We start from the raw sequence: 21,214 nt of genomic DNA, 5'->3' as shown, positions 1-21,214 counted from the left end.
TGCATCTATTGAGATAATCATGTGGTTCTTATCCTAGCTATTGTTGATGTGATGAATTATATTGATTGATTTGCATATATTGATCCAGCTTTGCATCCCTGAAATTAATCCTGTTTGATCATGGTGTATGATTTTTTGATGAGTTGTTGAAGTCGATTGGCAAAAGTTTTGTTGAGAAGTTTTACATTGATGTTCATCAAAGAAATGGGTCTATAGTTCTCTTTCTTCGATGAGTCCCTGCCTGGTTTTAAGATAAGGGATATGATGGGTTCATAGAGTTTGGTAGTGAACTTTCACTTTCAGTTTCATTGAAGAGTTGGAGGAGTATTGGTGTCAGTTCTGCTTTGAAGGCCTTGTAGAATTCAGCTGTAAATCCATCTCATCCTGGGCTTTTCTTGGGTGGGAGGTCTCATTGCTGTTTCTATTTCGATGCTTGATATGGGTCTAGTAAGTTGATTTAAATCATCTTGGTTTAGTTTGGGCATGTCAATATTTGCTAGAAATTCATCCATTTCTTCCAGATGCTCAAACTTATTAGCATAAAGGTTTGACAAGTATTCCCTTATAATGTTCTGAATCTTGGTTGTTTCTGTGGTGATGTTTCCATTCTAGTCTCTCAGTTTATTTGAGTGTGTTCTCTTTTTTTCTGATAAGCCTTGCTAAGGGTCTGTCAATTTTGTTAATTTTTTTTGAAGAACCAACTCTTTGTTTTCTTGATTCTTTCTATTTTTTTTGGACTCTTATTCATTTAATTCTGATTTAATTTTAATTATTTGTATCCACCTACTAGATTGAGATTTACCTTGTTGTTCTTTTTCAAGGAGCTTCAGTGCCTTGTTAAATTGTCAGTTTCAGATCTCTCCAATTTGTTGATGTAGGAACTCAGAGCTATAAACTTGTCTCTTAGTACTGCCTTTGCTGTGTTCCAGAGGAACTGGTAATTTGTGTGTTCATTTTTGTTAAATATCATGAATATTTGAATTTCCTTTCTATTCTCTTCCATGACCCACTGGAGGTTCACCAATGTGTTGTTCAGCTTCCATGTGTTACAGGATTTTCTTTGGTGGCTTTTGGTGTTAGATTCTAATTTTATTCCCTTGTCATTTGAGAGAATGCAGGGCATAATTTCAATGTTTCTGAATTTGGACAAATTTGCCTTATGACCTAGAATTTTAGAGAATGTTCTGTGTGCTGCTGAGAAGACCATACAATCTGATGCTGCTGGATGAAATATTCTGTAGGTCTGTTAAGTCTAGTTGATCTATGCAGTTGTTTAGATCTGAGGTTTCTCTTTTGAGTTTTTGCCGGGTTGAGCTATACAGCCAAGATAGTGGTGTATTAAAGACCCCAACAATTAATGTCTTTGGATCTATGTGTGATTTGAGGTAAAGTAGTGTTTTTTGGATAAACTTGGGTGCTCCATTATTTGATGACTAGATATTTAGAATTGTAATATCCTCCTGAAGGAGAGATTCCCTTAATTAGTATGTAATGACCTCCATATCTCTTCTCCTTGATTTAACTTGAAGTCTATTTTTATCTGATATTAGGATTTAGACTCCTGCCTGTTTATGGGGACTGTTTGCTTGGTAGATTTTATTCCAGCCTTTCACTTTCAGAATTTTTTCTTTTTGTGTGGGAAAGGTGTGTCTCTTGAAGACAGCAGATAAAAGGATCTTGCTTTTTGATCCAACTAGACAATCTATGGTGCCTAATTGGAGAATTAAGTCCTTTAATATTGAGAGTTAGGACTGAGAGGTGTTTGTCTATTCCTACCTTTTTATCCATTTTTTTGAAGGAGGCTGTGCCTTGTCTGTTCTTGCTGTGATTACATAGTTCTTTGTGGGAAGTTTTACTGCCAACATCCCGTTCTTGTTGGTTTTCTATGTGTAGAACGTCTTTGATGATTTTTTTTAAAGCTGGGTTGGTAGTAATATATTGTTTCAGTTTTTCCTTACTGTGGAAGGTTTCTATTTGTCCTTCTGCTATGAATGACAGCTTAGCTGGGTAAATTAGTCTTGGTTGGTAGTTATTTGTCTCTAGGGCATGGCATACTTCTTTCCAGGTCATCCTTGCTTTCATGCTCTCTGCTGAGAAGTCTGAGGTTATTCTGATTGGCTTACCTTTATAGGCAATTGTTCTCTTCTTCCTGGTGGTTTTAAGAATTCTTTCCTTGGTTTCTACTAATCCTGTACAGACTATCATGTGGCAGTGGTATGTCCTATTCTGATCTGGTCTATTTGGGGTTCTAAAAGCTTCTTGTATCTAGATGGGCCTGTCCTTTTGTATATTTGGGAAGTTCTCTGCTAGGATTCTGCTGAATATATTTCCTAATCCATTGGCTTCCCTCTTCATGCCCTCCTCAATACTTATTAGTCTCAAATTAGGCTTTCTGAATGTATCTTGTATTTCCTGAAGTGATCTGTCATGCTTCTTGGTTTTGAGTATCTGTGTACTCTTTCTCTACAGTCTATTTTCTACCTCAGAGATTCTGACTTCTGCTTCTTCCATTCTGCTTTCAAAGCTTTTTACTTTGCTATTTATCTCCCTTCCTTCTTGCTGGTCTTTGTTAATGGTGGCCAGCTCTTTATTTGGATTTTAAGTCTTGAATAGATTGCCTTACCTCCTGGAGTTGGTTTTCGGACTTGTCTTTCCACTCCTTTAACTAGGTTCCTATCTTTACATTGGACTCTCTCCTGCTGTTGGAGTTCCTTTATTTTTTTATTTGTGGAGGCTATGAAGTTGTCCATTAGTTTCTGGTTGGCTTTGTCACATACTCTTATAGCCCTATGCAGGGTGTCTAACTTTTCATTCAGCAGATTTACCAGCCTTGCTTTTAAAGTATCTTTAGCATTATCCTCTAGGTCATTCTGGGACTGCTCTATAGCTTGTTTATGTGGAGATGGAGTTGGGGTTACTTGATTTGCAATGTATCTTGCTTTTCTGAAGTTAGTTCTACCCATTTGGAGACAAGAGCCACTCCAATACGACAGTAGGACAGTCTTTTAGGGCAGAAACTAACCCGGTGTCATGTAGATGTACAGAACTTAGGCTTTCAAAATTGTGGGTGGGTATTTCCCTATTTAGCTCTCTTTTTCTTTGCTTGGAGAGGAATGCTGTGGTTCCAGGGTGGAGATTATGTATAGTTGTAACTTGTGAGAATCTGGGTTTAGCTGTTAAGTAGTCTTCACCTTAGGGTTAACAAGATGGGCCCTTGTATTCAGTCAAAATGGAACCAACAGCAAGTTGGCTCAGATATAAAGCATTAGGGATCAATGGAGAAGAAGAGAAGAAGACATATGTTTAAATTAAGAAGAAAAATTGGGTATAATGATAGTAGAGGGGTAAGAATAGCTTAGAAGAGAGATGTGTAGTAGGGAGAGAATAGAGACCTTGTTTCAGAGTGTAAGAAGTAGAAAATAATTTGAAGAAAGATTATGTAAGGAACAGCTTAGAAATCTAGATGAAAATAAGAAAAGAAATTATATATTATGTAATTTGGGAGAATTGCTATTAGAAAAAGTTTTATTGAAAGAGTATTGTAAAGTTGGTTAATCTAATTCCTATAATTATGTTTACATACATAGAAGGCCTTACCTTGTGTATAGAATTAAACAGGTTAGCACTGACAGAGTAGTAGTACAATGTGGAGAGAACAAAGAGGAAGGAGAGGAAAAAATAAATTAGGAAATTGAAAAGTGGAAGAAAGAACTAAGTAAGTGAAAAATAGACAAGTAAAATAGCAGATCCTAAGAACACAACAAAAACAAACAACAAACAAACATAAAAAAAAACTTAAGAATTTTTCAGCTTGTTTGGGGGAGCTTGAGTATCCAGTGGTCCTCTAAGACGATTCCTGATAAAACCTTGTTTATCTTGCAATAGTCCGCTTTCCTTGTGGCTTGGTTGGATCCAGCTGGCCTTTTGACAAGGGAAAGTGACTGCTACCTAGAATCCCTGATGGCAGGGAGTTGGGGGGATTGGGATTTGTAGTCTGTTATCACAGGCGTGGAGTTGTGTTCCCAGTCTTTCCCCAGGTAGCCACAGGAGGTTTAGGAACAGACCCTCGATCTGTGTTCACTTCTGATGTGATCCCTTCCTTTTGGGCAGGGGCTTGGGTCAGAGGGCTTTGGGACCCTACAGAGAATTGGACCCAATTGGGTTACTGACAAGATCTGTAGCTGGAAATGCGCTGGACCACAAAGCATGTGTTGTGGTGGCCAGGATGGTGTTGCCGGGTTCTCAGTGGGAGGGTCTGGGTGTCGGCAGGACCAGGTGGGTGGGTTGGCACCTGCAGCAGCAGCTGCAGGGTCTCGCTCTGCCGGGCGCTTTTTGGACCAGGTGGAACTTGGGACCGGGGGCTGCGGTGGGCATTGGCGGTGGGCAGTGGCTGCAGGGGCGGTGCTGGGTGGAGCGACTGCAAGCAGCTTCGAGCTGCAGTGGAGGCCCGGGCAGGACCCCCTAGTTCGGCGGGTGGTGCCGTCCACAGCAGCTCTGGACTGTGCTGGAAGTGGCGGTGAAGGCACAGGCCTGGCTTGTGCAGGGGTGGCGGGAGCCCAGGGTGGGCGCCAATGTTGGCAGGGAAGGAGCGCATCCTGGCAGAGCGCCCCGTTGGTGCCTGCGACTTTTGGGGCCAATTTCTGGTGGTTGCAATAGCAGTGTTTGCTGAGGCCTCTTCTCCTCCATATCTGCCCAGCAGGAGGGTTGGAGCCGGGCTCTGCTTGCCGACTCTGGGTCATCACCCGTTTCCCTCCGCAGGTCTGGGGTTGAGCGCTTTCTTCAGCTTTTGGATGCTCTCTGCTTGAAATCTGCAGAAAATCTCAGCAGCAGGGTCCCGCTCACTGTTTCTCTTTCGCCTTTCTTGTTTGCCTGTTGGGGTATTCCTCTTGTAGTAGAAGTCTTTATGTATTTAGAGTTTGATTGGAGTGGGTCACTTGAGGTAAAGTGTGTGCTGTGACCATAGATCTTTAGTTTGGTCAGAGACACGCATAATGGGACTGCCTGTGAGAGGGTCGTCATCTTGAATCTCTTCCTCCTGTACTAAAACCATTCTATAGAATATGGAAGCAAATCAAGTGGTAGAGCATGAGCCTTGAGCTGAATTGCTCAGGGACAGCTCCCAGGCCTAGAGCTCAAGCCCCACGACGGACGAGAGAGAGAGAGAGAGAGAGAGAGAGAGAGAGAGAGAGAGAGAGAGAGAGAGAGATCTTCATGCAATTGTTTCTAACATATGTATGAGATTATGTCTTTGTTGCTTTGTATGTCTCTCCCCCATGGTATAACCCCTGCTTTCACTATATATGATGTTGGTATATGTGGAGGGGAAGGGAAAAAACAAATCGTTAAAACAGGGATACAGGAGGACTCATTGCAACAATGAGATGTACAAGTCGTTATGTGGAAAAACGAACTTTACAACTTTGGTGGGAGGTTGGGGGGGTGGAGGATGCAAAGGGATGGAAAGGGGAAACAAAAGGAGGAGGCTACAGTATTTTCACAATAAAAAGAATATGGAAGCAAAGCATTTTTTTCCTGGGTATGAGGAGACATTCTAGAGTAAAGACACTAGCACAACCATGTTCACTGCAGAATTACTCACCATAGTCAAGACATGGAATCAACCCACATGCTCCTCCAAGGACAAATGGATCAAGAAAATGTGGTATATGTACACAATGAAATTTTACTCATCCATTTAAAAAAGAAAAAAGTATTGCATCATTTACAAGAAATGGAAGAACCTGGAAAAAACTATGTTGTGAAGTCAGGCCCAGAGAGACAAAAGTTACATGTTTCCTCTCATATGTGGAAGCTAGTAAATACTTGAGGAGGCATCCAACTGTACACAAAAACTGAAATATGGTAGATTCAGGGCAGCGTGTGTGTGGGGGGGGGGGGAACTCTTGTAATTCTTTAGAAAGTCTAAGCCATGAGGAAATGTCTACTAGAAAGGGTTGAGGTGTGGTCAAGAGAGGAGTAGATGAAGAGAAAGTTGGGGCAGGGGGATGGAACTGCAGTCAAATATGAACGCATATCTAACAAAATTAAGAAAAGCGAGGGAAGGAAGGATTGGAAGGGAGGGCTAGAATGTTCAAAGGAGTGACCCTGACCAAGATGCACTGTATTTATAAAATGTTTTGTTGAATGGCAACCCCTTTGCACAAGTACTTCAAGATAATAATTTTAAAAATGCTTATCCTCCAAAACAAAACATAACCAGAAAATAGAAACACATCAAGTAATTCGTAAAATTCTGGAAAATATAGGTGATTGTTTCTTGACATTGACAATAATCACTAGAAGTAAATAACACACTTCAAGCCTGATATAAGAACATAATAAATAAAAATGTTCTGAAATTTTCCTCACTGATTTTTAATTTCTATGAATCCACAGTAGAAAGCATATCTGAACATGAAAGATTTGAATCCAATTCCACTTATAAAAAAAGCAACCAGTGCCTGCTAATTCACTCAAGTAATACATAAAGTGTTGAACTAATCTTAATTTGCCAGATAAATAGAATATGAAAGGTCTCAATGGACAAATAGTTACTCATTTCAATTTGGACTTTATAATTTTCAATCCAACTTCTGAAACATAAGATGAGGGAATTACAGCTATTAAGGAATAAACACAATTCAGTTGACCCAAACTTTTAAGTAGTAGATGAAACCTAAGGTCTCTGTAGTGTTAGTTTATCTTTGGCAAACTCAACATACTTTTTTCTTTGTATTTATAGTTAAATGCTAATTTCATTAATGAATTATTGAATTCTTAGAATCATATTTCATTCATTCTTTCTCTTGATGTTTACAAACACTTTTGCAGAAAATAACATTACCAGATTCCTGGTAAATGATCAGATTGACGGGTGATTTAGGAATAAAATACACATAAATAGTTAGATTGTGGTTGGGCACCAATGGCTCACACTTACCATCCTAGCTACTCAGGAGGCTAGGATTTGAGTATAATGGTTCAAAGCCAGCCTGGGCAGAATGATTCTTGAGACTCTTATCTCCAATTAACTTGTAAAAAGACAAATAGAAGTGTGGCTCACATACTAGAGGGATAGCTTTGTGAAAAAAGCCAAGCAAGAGCCCAGTCCAGCCCACGTGCCCAGCACGCACACAAAAAAAGGTTGGAGAAATAATTTTTACAATAACATTAAGGGTTAGTGAGTATATGAAGTAAATGTAGCCATACAAATGTTGGTTGAAGTACAGTTTGGTCTGCCAGTTTGAAGAGCAATTTGGGAATTACCTTGTAAAGATACACATATACCCTGCTGTTCACTATTGTACTTTTCTACCCTGGAAAAACTCAGGTACTCGTGCACATTTAAACAAGTTTTAACAACAAAAAAATGCAACCCACTCTGAATAAACACATCAACTATGGTTTATCCAAACAACTACTCGGCAAAATTACAATGAATGAACCAGATTTTCATGAGTAAAGATGGTGATTTGAAAAAGTTAAATGCTGAATAAAGAAGTTGTGAAGGAAAAGTATAAAATATTCATGTAAAAATTTAAAATGGTATAGCTCATGAATCTTACATACACAACAGAAGCACAAGAAATACCCATGAAAGTAATATACAAGAGCTTAGGATAGTGGCTGCCTCTTGGGAAGAAAATGATGTATTTAGGATACAGATGCAAAATTCCACTTTTTTCTTCTTTTTTTTTTTGCAATTGAGCTGTAGGACTTAATGTATTTTCATTATTAACACTTAGCAGACAGTTTGAAAATATTGTTCCCAGTTTCAAGCTGCCAACTCACTGTTTTCTTGGTTGTGTAGAAGCTCCTTTGACTCAGTCCCCATCTGCCTCTATTTGCTTGTGTAGTTATGCCACTGGGGTTATCTCCAAGAAATCATCACAAAGATAATTGGTAGGAAAGCTTTCCTCTACATTTTAAAAGGTTTAAGTTTTTAGGTTTTATAAAAAATAAATGGTAAAAACTGAACATTTCACAGTACTACTTGAATGGATTGGTATTGTTCTACACTCTGGGCACTTTTCTGTACTGAGAATATTTGAAATGTATTAAATATTCAAGAACTATGTCAGACAAGTTTACCATCCCCACCCCCCAAGCTCAATATAGATCATTTCCACATGAAGTATTCTTCTGAGCCTGTTGAACTGAATGAAGTATTTGACCTACAGCTACTAAGCTTATACAACTTACAGAATTAAATTTCATTAACCTGATGATCATTAACCTATTCAACGGTTTTCCATCCATATTTCAAATGTCAACTATAAATTCTCCGTGTCATTTTATAACCTCAACTATTCAGTTCTTGCCAAGGATCACTGCAAATATAATCCAGGGAACCTATCTAGCTTACAAACATAAATTTCAGTAATAAAAGGATAAATGTCCAGACGATTTTTCAGTCAAACTTACAACCAAGGACACTTATCTCCAAGAAATCATCACCAAGATCATTGTTAGGATGCTTCCCTCTGCATTTAAAAGGTTTTATAGATTTCTTGGAGATAACATGTACATGTTTAGAGTTGTATATTCCAACTCTCCTACTTCCTAAAAGTCTGGCTTTTAAACACACAAAGCACATTGCTATTTGAATATTTTTGAAAAAAATATCAGACATCCAAAGGATATACAAAGAATGTGCTGTCTGATACAAATAGTTCTGCAAGTAAGCTAAGACACAGTGCTTTTCAAAGTAACACATATCCCTCCTCAGTCCTGTTTGCTCAGCTGGATGTCTACAGGGTCCAATTTTCTCTCCAATTGCCCATGCACGCTAATATAATTGCTGCTCATATGGGTAATTGGTCAGCCTAGAGCAGCATTTGCATGCGCTTGTTCATCTACAGTATCTGGCAGCTTCTCAAATGATTTTTCAGTCATCCTATGCTATCACGCACTTTTAGTTTTGTCTCTTTACAACAAGCTAAATAATGTCCATAAGGACACTATATTTTTAGTGTTCAAAAGCTGGAATGCGTGAATATATATATATATTCCCTTTTAATGTTTCATTTTTATTAAATCAAATAAGGAGCAAATGAAATCAAGTTTCAAATGTGTATTTTTCTGTTCCAACTCTATTGTTTTCCCCATACACAATTAAATTAACTAGATTCAAATAAATCTCGCTTCAGAAAGGTGACAAAGTAACTATATCCTAACTACCAAGAAGGATGAGAGTTGAAGATAGAGGTTTAGAGGCAGCCTGAGCAGACTCCTTGAGACGTCTATCTCCATTTATCTACCAAAATACCAACCTAGACAATTAGCTGTGGTAAAGCATTAGTTGTAAGGGAAAAATGTAAGAACTTGAAGCCTCGAGTTCAACCTCAGTATTGGCATGCACACATGCGCACACACACAAGTGACAGAAGTCCAGGCATGCTAGTGCATACCTATAATTCATGTAGAGAAGGCTGAGGCTTCTAAGTTTAAGACTAGTCTGCGTTGGGGCTGGGAAGTTGGCTCAGTGGTAGAGCGCTTGCCTTGCATGCCTGAGGCCCTGGGTTCGATTCCTCAGCACCACATAAGCAAAAAGAAAAAAAAAAGCCAGAAGTGGCGCTGTGGCTCAAGTGGTAGAGCGCTAGCCTTGAACTGAAGAGCTGAGGGGCAGCGCCCAGGCCCAGAGTTCAGGCCTCAAAAAAAAGACTAGTCTGCGCTATATAACAAGTTTAAGACCAGTCTTAAGAAAGACTGGTCTTGTTATTATTTTCTTCTTAAAAAAGAAGAAAAAAAGTGGCAAGTTTTGTTTCACTTAATGATGCCCTTGATGCTTCAGTAAAAACTATTAAATCTTGCTCTTGAGCATATTTTTAGTATTGTTTAGCAAAATAGGAAGCATACATTAAGCCTCTTGTGTTAATTCCAATGTACGATTTTTTTTTTTTGCCAGTACTAGAGCTTGAACTCAGGGTGTAGTAGGCACTGTCCCTGAGTTTCTTTTAGTTTACAGCTAGCACTCTACCACTTGAGCCACAGAGCCATTTCTGGCTTTTTCTATTTTTGTGGTACTGAGGAATCGAACCAAGGGCTTCATGCATGCTAGGCAAGCACTCTACCACTGAGCCACATTCCCAGCCCTGATTACTTATCCTTAAGGGAAGTATTTGTGTTATAGTCTGAATTGCAGGCTGAGCCAGCTACTGAGTGTTATTGTACACTTAAGAAACATAACTGTGGACTAGGGATAAATGCATTTGTTCAAAAATGAGTTCAAGTCATTTGTGACTTCATGGAAAACCAATGACAGTATGCAGCTGCCATAAAATAGTCTTTGGTACAATAATAAATAAACAATGTAGCTATCTAGGTCCTCTCTAAAATATTATCTATGTAATTTCAACTCCAAGATGTACATTGAGTTTTTCCTAAATACTTAGCATCCTGTGATTGTTATATAACAGTAGCCTAGGGTCACTAATTATGAATACCTATCCAAATTGCATAAAGCTGAAAAATAAACCACATTTACCATAATTAGTAGTATAATAAATAAGAGGTATAGAGACAAAAACCTGTTTTTAAAAAATATTTATTAAAAATAAGATTTCTAAAAATACAGTACATAATACATTTGAAGAGAAGTAAAATTCCACAATTTAAATTAAAAACAATCTGCAAAGAAAATAGAATATCATATGAATAAAACCAAATCACTAAAATAACTTAAAAAAAACAAGGTTCTTAAGGTAGATGCATGGTTTGTTTTCATTTTAATAACCAGTGTAGACTTTTTATTAGAATAAGTATACTCCAACACATAGCTCCCTTCCCACCTACCATTTTCATCCATCTTCCTCTCTAATCTATTCTAAACTCACTCGACTACTGTCTTCCTTATGAGCATTAGCAATAAAAATATTAGTGATACTTTTTTAACTCTCTTGAGGAAGAAGACAAAATCAGTAGACAATGCAGGAAAATGGCCTCCAGACGTACACAAAGTATGTACTTCGCAAGAAAGGGGGGAGGGCAGGCAAGTGTAAACATGGGATTTTCATATGGCACTCAAAACAGACCATTATTAAAATATAGAAAGATCTTTAATTTTAGGGATATAATGCTTGACAAAATCTGGTACAGAATATGAGGGGCCTCAAAATAATACAGATTTTGTCTATTTACTAAAGTAGCAATTTGTAAAAAATACTAACTTGAAGGACATAAAATATGCTTACAGTACCATCCATGTGTACTCTCCTCCCAAGAGCTTATCTTTTTCCTCTCATGTCAGACTTGCAACTCATTTGTCTGAGCACTGTCTGAGTATCTCTGGGTATAAAAGTATTTCCTCTGGTATTGTCCATTGCTTTCTTTCTACCTATGTATGTGTGTTTTTACTTTTCAATATTCTCTTTTTTAAATATGCTACTGGAACATGGCAAGTAGTAGTGATTTCCCTAACTCTGAAAAATAACAACATTCAGACACACTAATTTAAATGATGGATAAACTAATGAAATTATCCAGAACCAATTCAGTGGCAACGTAATTCAGGGAATATTGTTTACAAATTAAAGAAACATAATGTTGCTTCACTCCATCTTGTTTTTAAATTTTACTTTCACCTTTAACATGTTGATCTGGATACCTACATATCAACTTGAAGTCATGTTTCAAGTCATGATTCTTTTTTCCATTCAGAATTCACTGCAAAACCATATATTATATATACATTCAAGAAGGGATTGATTTTAATAATCAGTAATGAAAAAAACATTTCAAATGTGATTGTCTACTTTTCCAATATATGTTATCTTCTTGCCAGAATGATCAACCATTTCAGCTGCACTTTTAAGAACAATAAATGAGTATTTTTTTTTAGAATTTAGAAAGAAGAATTATATAGATAGCAAAATCACAACTGGACAATTACATTTAAGGGGTAACTTCCTCCACTTTTGTAAAATGAATCACTAAGCAAAATTAGATTTTAAAATAATCTTAATCCAAATTTTCAGGTAAAGTGATTATAATATCCAGACATTCTTTTCTTTTTATTTCTGTTTTTTTTTTTTTTTATAAAGTTCAATTAGCAGTTTTGCTTAAATCAGGGTACATTTGTATTTCCTATTGGGGAAGTGTAGATATTAAAGTTTCTTTTGTTTTACCTTTATCTTCAAAACAGACAAAAGCAATATCATTCTTTAAAGCCACTGAAGATTTGTACACATAGAGATCATGAATTCTTGATTTGTAATCAAACTGAACCATTACTAAACCTCCATTTTAGCATTGTGTTTCAGTAGTCCTTAATAGTGCCCTATAAGTTATACAGCTCATTTATAGAAATAAACGTTGAGATGTTATTTTTTTCATTGCAGCAGAAATACAAATGAAAATTTCTTATGAAAGTGCTTCAATTATCTTTTGTAATTTCAGTCTATTAAATTACTCTTGAAAGTAGCCAAGCTATATTAAGCTACAAATCTAAAGTCCAAACTAACCTACCAAAATTGAATTTTCAAATTCAGTACAAATAAGAGACACTTATAACTAATTAAACTGAGGCAGCAGATGCAAAATATTAAGATCTGATCATCAAGCTGTTTTTAGTACCATTTGCTTCTTTAAAACACAAAAGATGCGAGAAGAAAATGAACTCTTTGGTACAGGAATTAAAATTGTCACTCTATGCTAAAGTGAATAGCACCAGGATGTTTTAGTTGTTGAGGTTATAAATCACTAACTTCAGGCACCAGTGGATAAAAATGTCACCTATGCACACACTGTCAAGAAAGCAGAACTCGCGATAAGCAGACATTTTTCCTTTAGTGAACAGCCTACAAACAATTCAACCCTGTATTAACTCTAACAGGCAAGCAAAACCACAAGAAAGAAACATCTTTTTTTGTTGATGTTTTGTCTACACCTTTGTTTATATATAAAGCTATTAATATCAAAATCAGCAGGGTCCATAAGCACTACTTTTATGTGTAACAATTTAATTCAAAGTGAACAATAGTGTACAGTTCTGAGGCCTCAAGCATTCCAAACGATTCCAAATATTAAAGTATAAGCCATCTTTACATATGAATGTTTCCTCTGGCACAAATATTCTTTAATAGTATTCTCTCTTTTGAAAAGAGACTCCTAGGAAGTTCCTAGAGGTAACCTCATTTCTCTCCTCTGCATCAAATAGCTGCATTTTTCACATCACTTTTGATATTGTATGTTAACATACTACACAATTATTTACTTAAAATTAATTTCTTAAAGAAATCTGACCAACTGGGAAAAAAAGAATATGACTTAAGATTTAAAAAATAAAACTAAGTGCTTACATGTAGGAACAACTTACAGCAATACGGTATGTATTGACAAGAGATGAAGCTACAATGACTACAGGAAGGGAATGCTGAGCTCACAGCAGCTGTTTCCTGTCAACTCTGCTGCTGAGACGTTGATTATTCATGCTTTTTAGCCTTCTCCTCATCTTTTGAACTTTTTCTACTCTACTAATCCAATTCTCTGGTTACATACTACTCATCTGTACCGGTTCTCTAAGAGTGGACAAAGGAAAAAGGATGTAGAAAAGTAAAAAAATATGATATGGAAAAATCAGTAATACCTGTAATACCGATTTCAAATATCATTGCTATTTCTGTTTAAATTTAGCATTAGTGGGTAGTATTGCAAAATCTAAAAAAACAGATAATGGAGTGATTTTTTTAAACTGCAATATGATAGGAAAGAAATGTGAGAAAAGTCATTTTCCTAAAGCTAACTATCATTACCCCAAATGTAGCAGAAATGCTAAATATACACAGTAAATAATATTTGTACAAAATACTTCAAGCAAGTAGGTTCTAACACTTTTTCAAATTCTATTCTAAGATATTCTAGAGTTCAATTAAAAATGAAAAAAACACACTAAAAATTTTCATTTATAAATTCAGATGATGATTCCAACAATGAAAGTCAACAAATGTGGGCACTCAAGAATATACCATTCATTAATTATGTGGTTAGTAATACAAGCAAGCAGGACATACTGAATATACATGACTTACCAACTACATTTGTTAATATTTATATTAAAAGTAATAATAGAGTTGGATGAAAATCTAATATTTGTATCTATTTGTAAACTACTTAATTTTATTAGTAATTCTAGATATATCTGCATATCAGAAGTAATATAAAACTTACTTAATGGAGTAACTATAGTTTAGTAAACTTGAGCTAGGTAAGCAATTGATACAGGAAGCACTAAAGAAGTACTGAGAATAGAGAAAGCCTAGAGAGAAGCTAGTTATCTCAGTTAATATCAATAACATATTAAACTATCGCTACATAGGTTGTGATTTTACAAAACATTTTATTTTATAGAATATTCAAACTGCCCCATGATCTAGCACACATAAAATTGTAATAGACATTAGTTTGTACTTCCTGGTCGGAAGATTTATTCTCACTTTAGCTTTCATGATCAGCATTTAGACTCAATATACCCTTTTGAGCAAAATGTATTTCTAAGTACCCACTTAGATTGAAGTGACTGAAAATCTGATGACAAATAGTGAGAACCAGCTACCATCTATGGGCTGGGAAGGTGGCTCAGTGGTAGAGTGCTTGCCTTGCATGCATGAAGCCCTGGGTTCGATTCCTCAGCACCACATACGCAGAAAATAGCCGCAAGTGGCGCTGTAGTTCAAATGGTAGAGCACTAGCCTTGAGCTGAAAAGCTGAGGGACAGCGCCCAGGCCAAGAGTTCAGGCCCCAGGACCGAGGGAAAATAAAAACAAAATTTACCTCTTCATCAGTAAAAATGCACTTATGTTAATTCTGATGGTAGTTTTAACTCAGTTGTTATACTGAATTTTATGTAGGTTTTTGGTGTCTATTTCACTTTCTTAAATCCATACTGGGAACTGAGACCAGGGTCTACATGTGCTGAACCAGCCTTAAAGTTCCTGTTTCTTCACTGTTAAAAGTTTAAAAAAATTCTGAAAAGGAGGTTTACATGTTGGTTATGATTTTAAATGGCTGGCTTTTATGTTAAGTGCAAATATTTTAAAATTGCACTCTTAACCAAAATGGTATTTTTACTGTAATGGAGTATCAGCTAACGATGTTTAAGAACTCGAGTCTAGCTTACAAAGTACGAGGAGATCTCTAACTAAATGCCTACTATTGGCTGGAGTCTCAGCTCAGTCTGATTTTGCCTATGGTCTTGAGTCTTACATGGAGCTCATGAACTTTTTTGTTTACAGAAAACAATGACTGACTTTTCAGTCAGGATAACTGTACCCTGGTAAAACCATTTCATTTCCAGAAGCCCAGTAAATGACTTTGATAATGTAAAAACACCATATAGACAAACTTTAAATAAAATGGAATGGTTTTAGATATTAAAAAATTAAATAAAAATAACTTTGCTAAAATTAAATGAGAAGCGTATAAATATTTCAAGTAATATACAGATTATACCAGTGATCTGGCTGCTAACAATTACTTTCAAATGCTAAACCGTTTTAGTTATATTCATGGTTATTCTGAATAGATGGCAAATGGGCTGTTGAAGATACTGGGATACCCTGACTGGGAAAGTTAAAAAAAGAACAAAAAGAACAGAGCTAGAATTACTAATTAATCTTTGTTGATTTAGGAAAACAGATCCAGTTTTCAAAATTCATTCTAACTTGACAGGAAAAAATTAAATATACATTTTTAGATAATTAATAAAACAGTAGATACTTATTTGCTATTGTAGAATCAATTTCTGTATTTGTAATAAACTGGTCATTTAAAAAGGAATAGCTTTGTCTACTACTAAAATTTAATTTGTCAAAGCAAGGTTTAAAGTAAAATACATGAAATAGCTTAATTTATCCTGATCTAGTATAAAGTTGTGATTGACAGTAAAAACTGCACTAAAATATACATAAACAAAGCAATCACTCCATTCATTTGAAGTATAAATAGCATCCGAAACAGTAACACATTCACTTTCATAAATTTTCCACTTTTGTATATACACTCTTGTGTACCTCTGACCTTGGCTATGCAATTTACTAATGAGACAATAAACCTCTCGAGCCAGTATAATTACATCAATTAGCCAAAAGAGGGCGCAGAAAGAACACCAGACTATAATCCCCAAGAAACTGTCAATTGGCTTCTCTCCAATAATCTAACAATTACAAATTTATCATAGGGCTATGAGAATAACTTGAGAATACTGAAGGTTATGGGTAAATTATATATATATGTGTATATATATATATATATATATACTTTAACATAGGTTCTTATATAACTATGTTGATATGTAGCATTTCTGCAAATCAAACAAAATAAGGATTGACTTGTCTAGTACATTAATTTGTAGTCCAACAACTTAAGAGGAACTTCTTACAAAGAGATCAGGACCAGAGAGGATACAGAGAAAGATGAGACTGTCCTAGAAGAGTTAAATCTAAAAAAAGAAAAAAAAAATGAACACAAATTCTCACAATGAGAAAGCGACCTCCCTGATTTTCACTGTAGCTACTACTTCTGCAGAAATATAAATATGTCCATAAAGCTCTTTTTGAGGTCTGTACTTGGCTCTACTATTCTTCTCAGGTTCTTGTATGAAACGAAGTATATAACATAAGACCATCAATTTACATCTACCTACATTATATATACATTGCTAAATTTTAATAGTTCTGTCACTGGTCAAATTTGGTCATTTAGTTTACCCAAAATTCAACTCTGTTGCCTAAAAGACACATATTGATTTTGCATTTCATTAAACTTTATAAATATATTTCTTATATTAGACACTGTGCAACTTATCAGCACAAATAAATACTTTCATCTGTAAATCTGTTTTCAAATAATAAAACATAATTAAGATCTGAAAGCTTGGTATTAATATTTGTGAACTTAGTCTAGTATTTTAGAGTTTTTTTGTAGGATATTTATAGTTTCTGCAAAAACTAGCCATAGTATAATTAGTTGACAACAATAAGATTCGACTCATTATTTTTCCAGGTATGATTCCTTACTTTCAAAAATACAATAAAATTATGAATATAGTTCAAGAACAATAGACTCAATCTTCTTTTCAGGGTAAAGATGGAATGTACATAAAATTTTACAACATATATGGGTTTGCAGTATTCTAATGAAAAAAATTAAAATCTGGTATTTTTCCAAAGCACACCTAAATGTCTTTTCACACAAGTGTTCTATATACTTTCCAAGAGACCATCACTGTCAGCAATTTAAATCTGTGTAAGGCTAATGAGATAGATAATAATATTTCCTTAGGTTAAGGTCATTTTCTAACATCAGCTTCTAATAAAAGGTCTCTATCACAATGAGAATTATAGCTGAATAGAAATTTAACTTCAGTTTGAGTTTTCAAAACCTGAAAATTAGTCACTTACTTTTACTAGTAACTTTCTATTAATAAAACTTCAATATGAGTTGGCCAGTTTCTGTTATATATAAACCTTCAGTGCATAATTTTAGATTTACTAGTAGACAAAAGTAAAAAGTATATACATTTTTAAAAGCACAATATTCTTCTTTATGCTGTACATCACATATTATTTAGTAATACTAGCATTTTAAAAACATATTCATTCTAATATAACTGAACTAGAATTATTGCAGATATTCTACCCTCTTTGCTCATTAAATCTTAGGTAAAATAGGAATACATGCCCACTGCTCACAAATTTTCTCCTGGGAACAAATATTACAATAGTAAAGGGAAGAGAAAAGGAAAACTGATGTGAGAGAAATTAATCTTTCCTTACAGTAACATAGGTAGTTGGTGATTTACTTGAGTGGTATTTTTATTTTGGTTTTGTTGGAAAGAAAAGGAGAAACACTGGAAAGCTACTCCTAAGAAAACACTGCCCTTTGTTGTTGGGCACTTCTCTGCTGCATTAAAAAAAAATCAGCACATATAAAAGGAAGTAGTATTTCAAATACCTTGTATTTGAAAAAGGAAATTTACACATAAAAAGGTATTTTGTAAAATCTGAAGAACTGATTCTCAGATTTTGGTTAGTACTGCTTAATTTTTTTAAATGAACATCTGATATTTTCCATAAATTAAAATCTGTAACACTGTCAGTACTAAAAGAAATTTATGTACAATGATTTCATCCCAATCATTGCCTTTTACGGTTAATAGAAAATCATTTAAAGAAATCCTGGTGGAAGCTAATTTGAAAGTAAACATGCTTTTAAACTTAAATATAGATCTTGTATTAGTACCACAACAGGATCAAGATCACTGTTAAAATAAAGCCTGGGGCACATTATGATCCTAAGATTGGAGGGTGGATTTTAATTGACTTGAAGACTGTCATAGTTCTATTATCATAAAACCTGTAACGCATTTCCAGCATGGAGGACCCATCTGTGCCCACCATCCATCTGTTTAGACGTGATTGGCAAAGTGGTAGGGAACTCGCAGTGGTTGCCTCTGCCTGAAAGGAATGAACCACAGGATCTTCCAACGAGTGCCAAAAACTTCTGAGAAGGTCTGCTGCCATGGCTTTCGAGGCCTCGATCTACAGAAGACAGCATTATTAGTGAAAGACAGCACTCCCATGGTGCACTTCAGTCAGCTAAAACAATACAGGTTGGCTGGGGATCCATTACTGGACTCTGATGAATTGTGTCCCAGCATCACAAATACAGCTTTTCTTTCACTGTGGCATGCAGCTGAGTTTTAACTCTGGATAGCATATATTGTATCTGCATCGTCAATCAACCTACGGCAACTTTTGAAGCAGAGGAGAATCTCAGGATTAACAGAATGTGTGTCAACCACACAGTAGCAAATCTCTTTTGATGTACTTTCAGGACAAATAATTTAACTTACTTTAGTTAGACAAGAGAGAAAGAACAGTTAGTCCTTACTTAGTTTAAAAACTATGTCTAGAAGACCCCCTTTGGTAAGACTGGGGTATGTATGCTTCTAGCTCAGGCCTCAAGCAAGGCACCAATAAAAAGCCAGCATTGTGTTATCTTTCCAGTAGATGCACATAGCTGTTTCCATTTTAAAATGGAAAAAAATCACATACTTCATTTTTATACTTACATTTCTTCACAACAGTTTGACATCTTTTCAATAGATGTTGTATCCTATTAAAAAAATTAAAAAATATATACTCAGATAAAACAAGCTATCAAGTTTTGATATTTTATGATTATGAATCTTCAGGATATTCTAAAGATTGTAAGTTTATATATCTTTAAGAATTTTAGGTTATTTACATTCACTGAAGTTCCATTTGGGGAAAAAAAAAATTAATGTATTATTCCCCAAAATTCCCAAATACAAAACCTCACCAAAAATTGTGGGATTTAGCATTGCATTTACCACACTTCCTTTTTCAAAAATTCTTTTAAAAGTTTAGTACTTATTTTCAACTCAACTGTTAGCAAATATGCACTACAAAATAGACACAAAAAGAGTGACTTGCAAGACAATAATAAACAGAAGATTACTAACATTGCTACTGGATTTCTGAAAACAACAAAATTTAACAAGGTAATCTAAGAATCTGCTATATTCCAACAACTATTACTGAAAACTAAAGCTAACAGATTAACATTTTTTTGTAAAAACTATTTCTTTTTCATCAAAAAATCAACTTAATAAAACAACTGTTTTTAATAACAAACGTGTAAGAGAAACAAAAAGGCAAGTTCTAGAAATGCTGATTTAAACTATGTAACCAGAAGACCATTAGATTGACCAAATTATTATAAGTAATCCAAATAATCAACTCGCAAATTGTACCATCTTTTTTTAGATTTTTTTTTCATTTTTGGTGGTATTATGGTTTAAACTCAGAGTCTTGCACTTGTAGGCAGGCACTCAACCATCTGAGCCACACCCATAATCCTTTTTTACTTTTTTTTTTTTTTTTTGGCTAAGGTCTCTCTTTTTACTTAGGCCAAGTTGTACCTCAATCCTTCTATTTATCCTTTCTATAACAGGCTGGATAACAGGCATGTACTTGTTGTGCCCAGTGCCCAGTATTTTATTGGTCGAGATGAAGTCTAACATACGTCTTTTGGCCTGGGAGAGCCTCAAACCACAGTCTTCCAGATCTCAGGCTCCCAAGTAGCTAGGATTGCCAACACAAGCCACTGTGCCTGGCTAAAAATGTACACTCTAAACCAAACACTTCGGGCCTGTAATCCTAGCTACTTTGGAAGCTGAGATCTGAGGATCCTGATTCAAAGTCATCCTGGACAGGGAAGTCTGTGAAACCCTTATTTCTAAGTAGCCACCAAAAAAGTGCCAGAATTGGATCTGTGGTCAACTGGCATCATCTTTGAGTGGAATTAAACCCTAGTACCAACACAAAACTAAATAACTAAATATTTAAATAATTAAATCAATACTACATTTTAAACTAACCAAACACAATACAAATCTTTGTGCATCCCTCAAATACACAAAACTGTTGTATAAGTTTTTTCTTTCTTCTCTCTTAAGATCTTGCTCACATAGGAAAGAAGGTGGAAGGTACTATTAATCTAAACTATTTATGCCAATACTTGTGGTTACAACTCAAATTGTAGGAATTTGTCTCCAGAACTTTCTTCAATGCTAATATGCATCAGATTTAAAAACCTCTTTATAGAGACATTATATGAATGGCTCATAATACTAAGTTCTCATATATGATAGCTGAGTCACCAGTTACTCTCTATTAAACTTGTCTTGCTTATTTTTGTACTTTAGACAAACTAGTAACCAGTAACAGTTTCACTTACATACTTTCCAGGGTTTTGTAAAGAAATTATCGATTAGCTTCATATTTTCTTTGTACTCATATACTGTTTTGTAGAATGGGACTTCTTTGTACAACTACTTAAAGATAATAATTTTAAAAAATAAAAAAGCTACATATTTGTTTCCCTACCATGCTTTAAAACTGATTAAATGAGAACTGTATCTGTAATTAACTATCCTTGTTTCTGCTGCATAATTTCCTCAAAACATGTCTCTTTTTATGAAAATATAATCAACAAATACATGAGGACATTAGTTAGAGTCTCAGAGAAAACCTGGGCTTCAGATTCCACATCTGTAAAGGAAATGAATGAAGTTGTTTAATAGTTTCTTAGAATCTAGTGGTGACAGACTGATCCAAAGCAATTAGGATAGCTGTGCAAACGTAAGAAGGAAAAGATGGGCTAAAACTCAAGAAGTGCTATCAGGATGGGA

The 21,214-nt window shown here is 35.3% G+C and overlaps 1 protein-coding gene across 7 annotated transcripts in view; it reads right to left on the bottom strand.

Annotated features, from left to right (window-relative positions):
• Positions 1 to 21,214, bottom strand: part of Zdhhc21 (zinc finger DHHC-type palmitoyltransferase 21) — a 122,131-nt gene that overhangs the window by 40,937 nt on the left and 59,980 nt on the right. For 3 of the 7 annotated variants that reach the window (XM_042692880.1, XM_042692881.1, XM_042692883.1), the window contains exons 8-9: positions 19,070 to 19,113; positions 14,960 to 18,536 (exon numbers count right to left, since the gene is read on the bottom strand). The exons of the other annotated variants lie outside the window; for them this stretch is intronic. In XM_042692880.1, coding sequence (XP_042548814.1) covers positions 18,404 to 18,536; positions 19,070 to 19,113 — 177 coding nt within the window. In that variant the 3' untranslated portion in view covers positions 14,960 to 18,403. Of the gene's footprint in view, positions 1 to 14,959; positions 18,537 to 19,069; positions 19,114 to 21,214 lie in introns of those variants that run through there. 7 annotated transcript variants of the gene reach the window in all.

This window comes from Dipodomys spectabilis, unplaced genomic scaffold (genome assembly GCF_019054845.1).
Source record: "Dipodomys spectabilis isolate Male_0828 unplaced genomic scaffold, ASM1905484v1 ptg000158l, whole genome shotgun sequence".
NCBI classification, from domain to species: domain Eukaryota; kingdom Metazoa; phylum Chordata; class Mammalia; order Rodentia; family Heteromyidae; genus Dipodomys; species Dipodomys spectabilis.
This window is presented reverse-complemented; position numbering and strand designations above follow the sequence as displayed.